This window comes from Cucumis melo, chromosome 10 (assembly GCF_025177605.1).
Source record: "Cucumis melo cultivar AY chromosome 10, USDA_Cmelo_AY_1.0, whole genome shotgun sequence".
NCBI lineage: Eukaryota > Viridiplantae > Streptophyta > Magnoliopsida > Cucurbitales > Cucurbitaceae > Cucumis > Cucumis melo.
The window spans coordinates 9204104-9212854 of NC_066866.1; the positions used below are offsets into that span (position 1 = coordinate 9204104).

The 8751-nt window shown below is 28.5% G+C and overlaps 1 protein-coding gene across 4 annotated transcripts; it reads right to left on the reverse strand.

Annotated features, from left to right (window-relative positions):
- Positions 1 to 206: 206 nt before the first annotated feature.
- On the reverse strand, positions 207 to 3622 carry LOC103501431 (COP9 signalosome complex subunit 5-like). 4 transcript variants are annotated; one of them, XM_051090527.1, is made up of 4 exons: positions 3204 to 3622; positions 1288 to 2068; positions 1112 to 1194; positions 207 to 494 (listed from the first exon to the last, which is right to left on the reverse strand). In XM_051090527.1, exons 2-4 carry the CDS (start codon positions 1322 to 1324, stop codon positions 378 to 380), a joined length of 237 nt encoding a protein of 78 aa, XP_050946484.1. In that variant the 5' UTR covers positions 1325 to 2068; positions 3204 to 3622; the 3' UTR covers positions 207 to 377. The 4 variants fall into 4 exon arrangements, with proteins under 4 accessions (XP_050946484.1, XP_050946483.1, XP_050946482.1 ...); XM_051090526.1 differs by having other exon boundaries at positions 1288 to 2553; XM_051090525.1 differs by having other exon boundaries at positions 2449 to 3622.
- Positions 3623 to 8751: the final 5129 nt, after the last annotated feature.

Here is an 8751-nt window from a genome sequence, read left to right on the forward strand (position 1 = left end):
TTTTTCATGACATTTAATAACCGTCAAGAAAGTGATTGTTTATGACATTTAAAAATCGTCAAGAATGCAATTGTTTATGACATTTTAAAACTGTCAAGCATTTTTCTATTTTTTTTAATTGTAATTTTTGTTCCCGTATTATGCTCCCATTTGTCATATATAGTGGTCCAAGAATTCTTCCATAAATACATATATAAACGACAATATTCATCAAATATAAAATCTTTCACCATATCATTTCCAAAACTTTACAAATATTCCTATCATTTACAAAACCAATATACAATTCCATCTGAGTTTCAGAACAATTCAACTCTTATAAACAATTCACCTATCATCCCCTCATATGAACAATTCACCTATGAACAAATAACCTATTAACAAAGTTTCAAAATGGCTACCACAACGTGAGTCTCACTTGTGACATCAAACCATGAACATGCTCCTGTTATCTTTGCATTGTCGCGAGTGATCTTAGCAAGTTGGGAGTCCTCCTGCAAATGGAAGATGAAATTATAAAAAATACTACGCTTATATATGAACAAGAGTTCATCTGGATGTCTAAATTAATATTGCTAGAGCAACTAGCTCACTTAAAAAAATGCAATTTTTTTCTTTTGAGAAATCTTATGAGAGTTATTCATCAAAGAAGAGAATTCTTGCTAACCACGTAACAAATGGACATATCAAGGTGAATTTGACACTGTCGAAACAGGACATAAATTTAGTACCAACAAAAAAATAATATAAACATAACTTAGTAAAGTATACAAGGACATGCTTAGCATCACCAATACAAACCAGTAACACAATAATTTGCTTTGCTTAATTTCTGAGAAGTGAAATTAAACTTTAAAATATCCAGTATGAACACTCAGAATCTGTATGGAAAGGTCTCAAATTGTTTCTCTCCGGACTCCATTTCTATAATATCTGGTTTATGGCCTAACACTTTGGACAAAAAGTATGCTTATCTATCTACAATATAAATTATAACATATTGTTTTTTGTAGCTTATGAAATAGATAGATGCATGTATCAGATAGAGTTGTTTATGCTCCAAAAAAATATATATAAAAAAAGAAAGAATAAGAGAAACGACATAACACACCTCCTTTTTCCTCTGAGAAGGAGCTATCAATGGCCCAAAGCGGGAGTGAGCCAACTGATTCTCCACCTGCTCAAGTTTTTCAGCTGCAAAGAACAAAATAAACAACTAAAAAGAATCATATAAAATTCAGGTGGAGATATTGAATAGTATGCGTTGTAATGAAGATGAGGATATACCTAAAATCTGAAATTTATCCAGCAACGTAATCTCCATTACCCAACAGAGGAGAAGAAGAAAGTGTATTAACGTAACCTAGTACTTGTTCCAAAGTAAATCCAAGAGGTGTCAATCAAGTGAAGACTTGAAAATAATATAAATACAATTCATTACCTTCATCATCTTCTATAAGCTTTGTGATCGAAATAAGTTGGCTAATTTTAAGATTAAGAGAGCTATCCCTATCTTCAGATGCAAATACTACCGTTAGTAATTTCTTGTTGGTGGTAGAGAAAATTTGCCAAAACTGTCAAAATTATCACAAAATATTACTTCTAAACAACTTTGAGAGCTTTGGTTTCCACAAAGTAGCTGAGAATCACACCCCATGTGACAAGAAGCAACGTGACGTTACAATTCATGATCATTTAGACAAGAGGGTGAGAGTTTCAATAATTACTACAAAAAAAAAAGAAAAAAAAGAAAGCAATCAATTAAATCTAAACACTGTCTACGTTCCAAAAACATTCGAGAGAAATAAGCATTTCTCCCATACATAAACATAACCTGTTAAATTTAAACACTATCTACCATAAACAAACATTAATGAGATCCTTTTACAATCTACAAATAAATCAAAAATACATTACACCATTTCATGGAAAAAAACAAACAAAAACATAGCTTCCACTTCATCTTCCAGAAAGTTCTGTGAATGGAACGAGGTGAGTATCTTTAAGAGAGCTATCAGAAGTATCTTCTTTGAATGATGGTGGCATTGGAGGCCAAACAAATTCTTTGCTGCAAATATTGAATTGTATGATTATTATATTTCTCTAATCTAGTTGACGTTTAAAATACATATTACTGTTATATCAGCAATAATACGTAATACAAAAAATGTTTAAAGTAAAAAAAAGCTAAGTCAAATCCTTCCATCTTCGTACAATTGCACAATAAATTAACAATTTACATAGCAGAAGGTCGGCTAAAAAAGTATAAAACAAGCCAACTTTTGAGTTTAAAGTAGCAAGAAGAAGGGTTTCATGGCAATGGTTCCCAGAAGTCAAAAAACCAAGATTATCCTTCCATTGACAGCAAGAAATAATAACCCATTTGTTGACTTTCACTACTAAGAAGTAAAAACTCTAGTGTTTTTCTAAAAACTTAGGCCAGCTTACAAAGTATGTATTCGTCCATAGAATGATGTAGAAAACTGATCAGAAAAGGAGATCGAGTCAAGAACTTAACTTCCAAGGGGCAGCATAAAATTTTTAAACAAAAACCTGTACAAATGTAATGTTGAGTAAGTAAAATTTTCAAGCAAATCCAGTGTCCTATTCATGCTAAAAGACAGAAGATTTGACTTTACGAGAACTTACTTAAATCTGAACAGAAAAAATAAAACCCAAATGCAACTGTCGACTTATGTAAGAGCTAACAGGGAAAAAGAAAAAGAGAAATCCCAACTTGCCGTTCTCGATCCACATTTAGTATGAGCTTCAAGCAAAAGGGGGTGAAAATAAATGGAGAAAAAAGCATAAAGTGTAACTATATGGTGGTGTGGGTGTGAGACTTTAAAACAGCTAAAAAGAAAATATAAGAAAATGGTTGAAAATGAAAACCATGATCGCTGGAACAATCAGTTAATACAGAAATAAGAAAAGAAAAGGAGAAGATGAAAGAAAGGGAGGCAACCTTGAAACATATAGGAACAGAGGAAAATGCAGTCCATAATGTGTTAGAGAAATGGTAAAAAGAATTCCCCCCCCCCCCCCCCCCCCAAACAGTCTAAAACGAAGAGGTGCGGCTGTATAAACTATTAAAGATTATTACGACAAGCAGATGAAATAATCAACATACAACAGAAGTCTATTCCAAAAATTGCAAAAAATTATCCCGAGTTATAGCGAGAGAGAGAAAAACGAAGAAATACGGCAACATTGCAAGAAAAATGGTCGAGCATAATGGCCTTGCGCTGAGACGGATTCGAGGCAGTGGATTGAAGACCATGTGGAAAGTAAAGATCTTCCTGTAATGAAAGCCTTTCCGACAAGAACTCCATGGCTTCGCAACTCAATCCTTTTGCAGCCGCTGTTTACGCCGTCTCCATCTTTGTTCTCTCGCCGCGAAAACAATTGGGAGCGAACCGATGGCAACTACACTGGATCGAGTTTTCGTAAATGGAGAAGATCACGAAATCTGGGAAGGAGACGACTGAGTTTTCGTGCGAGAGATTTAAGGCGACAACGGAAACGTACACAAAAACGATGACAAAGATTTAGGGCGAGAGGTTTACGGCGACAAACATAACAAGGAAGACGTAGAGACTTAGGCGCGTACACAACGAAGAGATTTAGAAATTTAGGGCTTTTTTATTTTTTAAATTAATGAAAAAAATTAATATTTTATATTTTATTAATTATTTAGTAAATCTTGACGTTTTTGAACGTCAAGGAAAAGTATCTTGACGTTTAAAAAACATCAAGAAATTTGAAAAGTGACTCCCCTCCGTCTTTCAAAAAAATTCTTGACGTTTTAAAATGTCAAGAATTTAATTGATATTACTTGACGTTTTTAAAACGTCAATGATAAGTACATATCATTTGACGTTTAAAAAATGTCAAGAATGTCAAATTATAAAAATTCTTGACGTAGATAATACTTGACTACCCTCCACCTTTTCATAAAAACTCTTAACGGTTTTTCTTTTAAATCACTCATTTCTTAATGTTTTTTTCAAAAACCGTCAAGTAATTAAAAATACAAGTGTCAAGTAACTGAGGAACTTGACTAAACCAAAGCTCACGATATGAGGCCACATCTTTCCCTTGTGGGACACAGGGACTCTTGTTGGACCTGGACATGCCCATGAATCTGAATACATTCCAAACATACTTCAGCATACCCTTAAATTACCGGTTAATGACCAAAACATAAGTGAGAACAAATCTAATAATTTTATTATCTCTTTTGACATTGGCATTCTCACTCGTAAGTGTGCATGACGTGGGTGTAAGTAATAAAGCACAATATATCACTAGATTTGATTATATCAAAGTGCTAGTGATAGTGGCACAGTATAGAACACAAACTCAAATTTGGTGTGAAAGAATTGAAGGTACCCTCTATCTATAATGGATATGCATGACTGAATTTCTTTCTTTTTCAAAAAGTCATTCAACATTTCGTTGCAAAAATAAAATTGCATTTGACATTGAGATGCAAAATTAATTTTTCTATGATATATTTGATTTTTAGCACCACATTGCACATTATTGTCCACTTCAAATTTCTACGTCTAGTCATTAAATTTTGCCCAACTCCTTTTTAAGGATAACATTGTAATCGAATCAATTTATTGATTAGAAAAAAAAAAAAGTCAAAATCTATTGGTCTCAAAAAGAAAATGCATCCCATGTGGATTTATAAAATCGACAAAAAAAAAAACAAAAAAGAACAAAAAAAAAGTAGTAAAAAGTCTCCACATAAATTTAGGTGGTTTATCAATAGTACACTAACTATGGTAAGAGAAAGACGAATAATTAACAATTTTATTATTACAAAATAATGACGCCTCTAAAGATAGAGAATCTCCGCGTAGATTTGCATTAAGGTAGAAAATGTTACAAAATATATGATAATGGCCATTAATATACATTGAAGAAAATAAAAATCAAACCAAATTAGCTTTCTATTTGAATTTTAAATATTTGAATGAAGATGTAATTAATAGGTCGAAAAATATCAATTTAATTTTACCCTTATTTGTAGCAATAATTTAAACTCTAAATTATCTAAAGTACACATCCATTTATATATTCCATCACGTTCCATTTGAATAAATATATCACATGTAAAAGTTTTAATTTGAGAATTTAAATTCTTGAACTTTAATAGACACGCTATCAGTTAATATTTCATTTGAAAATTATAATTATCCCATTTTATTACTTCCAATGTTTGAAACATCTCAATATATGTAAGAAATGAATGCATGGCAGTTCTGCAGTCTTAATAAAAGTGTCTTTGATTCAAACTTATAATAATTTAAAAGTTTAATTAAATTAAACAATTATATTTTCGTAAATTATTTTTTGAATTAAGTTTAATGGAGGGATTAATAGATACGCTTGTAAAAATTCATGATTTAAACTAGTACAATTATTAGTTTAATATTTTGATTAATACAATCCTCAAAATTTAAGTACCTATTGATAATTTTTTTAATACTATAATGTGCCTTCAACTTAACTATCTTTAAATATTAAAAACATATTTGGGAGTGATTCTAAAATACTTAAAAAGTTTTAACATTCTAAAAATTATTCCAAAACATGCTCTTAATCTTCCAAAATGAATTTTGATGATATGAAAATTGCATTATTTATGAGAAATTGCACCATATTGCACAAATTAGAAAATAAAATATAGTCTAAGCACAAGGAACAATATTTGCAAAAATGACAATTTTGACCAATCATATGGTAACTTTTTAAATGCCAATTTTGCCCTTAAATTTCCTTCCTCTTATGCTATTAGTGGTGACTTCTATTACTAATATCATACTAGTAGTGATAACTTCTATCAATGACATCATGTCTAATATAGCAATATGTTTTTCATGAATTTATCACTAAAAACTTAAATTTTGAATTTCTAAATGTTGATAGCATGACCTAAAATCAATAATTTATTTCAACAAAAGTTGCAACTATATCAATTTCATTTATATTATCACCGAAATAAGCTATCATATGGATAGTATGTTATTATTGATTCAAAACAATTATCGATAACATGCTAATCGATAACAACCACAATATCATTTTAAAGTAGCATTACATTGATATCATTGATATATAGTAGCCTATTAGGAATATTACTTATAGATGCTATCAATGATATTCTACTTATAGATGCTATTAGTGATATTCTTTTGTTGCTATCACCGATAGATATTATAAGTGATAGCAATAGAATAATATAGTTGATAGTAGCTATAAAAAATATTAATTGATAGCCTAACTAAACCTCATCAATTCAAAATCGATATGTTTACCAAGAAGATATCACTTATAAAAAATATCCTTCTAATGATATCACTTATAGTTACTATTAGTGATATCATTCTAATGCAATTATTGATAGATAATTAATGTTAGTGATATCATTTATCATTGATAGAAATTTAGAAAAATTACTTATAATAGCTATTAGGAATATCAATCAATGGCAACATCGCTGATAGAAGATATTAATAATAGCAACTGATATCACATTTCTTAAATTGAAAGCTATCACTGATAACAGTTATCAGCGATATAAGCTAACTATAGCAACTGATACCATATTTTTCAAATTGAAAGTTACTTTACCAGTGATATTCACTAATTTTTGTAGCTATTATTGATAGCTTTCAATGTGAAAAATCGAACAAAAAGTGTGTGAAATAATCATTTCTCAAATTAAAAGCTATGATAGTTTTTAAATTGAGAAATTTGATAAAAAAAATGCCAAAATGGTATTTGGACGTGAGTATTTTAGTCTTTTACTATTTTTGTACTATAGATGCAATTAATTTTATCCTTGTGCTATATATGCTATTGTTTTAGGAATTTTAACCCTATGCAAGTAATCCTTATTTAATTAAGAGTTATCATCAAATATAACAAGATGAATAAAATATTAACAAACTACATCAAAATTACAGATTCTATCAATAATAGACGTCACTGATAAACATTGATAGAAGTTTATCGGTGTTTATTATAAATAGATTATAAAACTTTACTATATTTGTAAATTTTATCGAGCATTTCATCATTTAAAAGTAAAGTTAAACATTAAATTAATTTTAGATGATAAAAAATGTATTTTGAAATAATTTTGAACTTGAAAGAGCGATTATAATCCTTTTAAAAATCAGTGGCATGCCATATATATCCCGATAAAAAGTTATCCCCACCATACCTGTGATTATGTGAATGTTCTTCTCCGATGGTAGAAATATCCTTACTATATTAAAAGAAGTTTAAGAGGAAGAATCATTTTTGGACGATTCTATCCCTTATCAAATTATAAATTTATAATATTATTCCACGTAGTAGTATTATCAATTTCTAAATTTACAATATTATAATTTGTCACCTACAACATTAACCTATATTTTAAAATAATTATTATCTATTGTTTATATTTAAAAAGGAAAAAAATCATTTATATTAAATGACTTTTGTAAATGAAATTTATTAATTATATTATTTTATAATTGATTTATTATTTATTTTTACTTATTTAATATAAATAATAAAATCAATATTAACTATCGATTATCTTTTCGAATTCTTTTACTATAAAAAGTTTTTATCTATTTATTTCAATAATTTAATTTTTAAAAATTATATATACCGATCAAATCTCAAATCTATAAAATTAATATTAACTATTAATTATTTTTTCAAATTTTTACCTCAATAAAGATTTTTATCTATTTATTTCAATAATTTAATTTCTAAAAATTATGAATTTATATTAATTTAATGATATCTCAAATCACTCTGTAACCTTTTATTTTCTTCAACTGTATAAAGACATCTCTTCAACCAATTTCTTACAAAATATTTAAATTTTCTTCTACTTAGGTTGATTTTCTTATTTTTTACTCATTACTTGTGTTTTTCCTTTTATGGCAAAGCTACATGTTTTTTTCTCTTATAATAATTTCTATTATATAATATTGATTGATCCAACCCTCATCATTCATCTTTAGCTTTACTTTTGTGTTGCAATATATTTTGTGTGTTACAATATGTTAATACTTGATGATTTGAGAGAAAGACTTTAAGATATACACGTTTGATGATTTGAGAGAAAGACTTTAAGATATACACGTAAGAAAATAGAAAAAATGATACAATGTCATTTGTTACTTCAAGTCTAAAAATGCTTTGAGTTATATTTTCTATTTTTTTAAGGCTCTCTTGGGTAACACTTTATCTTTTGTTTTTTAATTTGAAAACTAAGTATATAAACACTATTTTCACCTCTAAATGTTTTCATTATTATCTACTTTTTACTAACGGTTAATGTTTATGGCAGAAAAATAACTTTTAAAAAAGTTGTTTTTGAAATTCAAAATTTAACTAAGAATTCAACCATCGTAATTTAATGAAGAAATATCAAATACGATTCGTAATTTAAATAGAAGTTTTGTTGAAGAAGAAATTAAAAGCAAAATAATAATTTATAAAAAAGAGATCACTAAAGGGAGAAGAATAATATAAATTAGAGCGATTGCTTTTCCTTTTATGGCTGCATGAAATGTTGGATCTTTCTTTATTACAGAAACGATTAATGGTAAAGCTGCCCTCTTAACCATCCTTTGGAAAAGTCGCAAAAGCCTTTCAAGCTACCATGTTTGTCTAGCTATTATATTATCATATAATCTATTGTAATTTTAATTACAAAAATTTGTAATGATC

Excerpts from the sequence above, each read along its gene's own strand:
- LOC103501431 (XM_051090527.1), bottom strand. The coding sequence starts at position 1,324 with ATGGAGATTACGTTGCTGGATAAATTTCAGATTTTAG. Across the intron at positions 1,195-1,287 it reads GGATAAATTTCAGATTTTAG|CTGAAAAACTTGAGCAGGTG; the intron begins GTATATCCTCAT and ends TGTTCTTTGCAG. Across the intron at positions 495-1,111 it reads CTTCTCAGAGGAAAAAGGAG|GAGGACTCCCAACTTGCTAA; the intron begins GTGTGTTATGTC and ends TTCCATTTGCAG.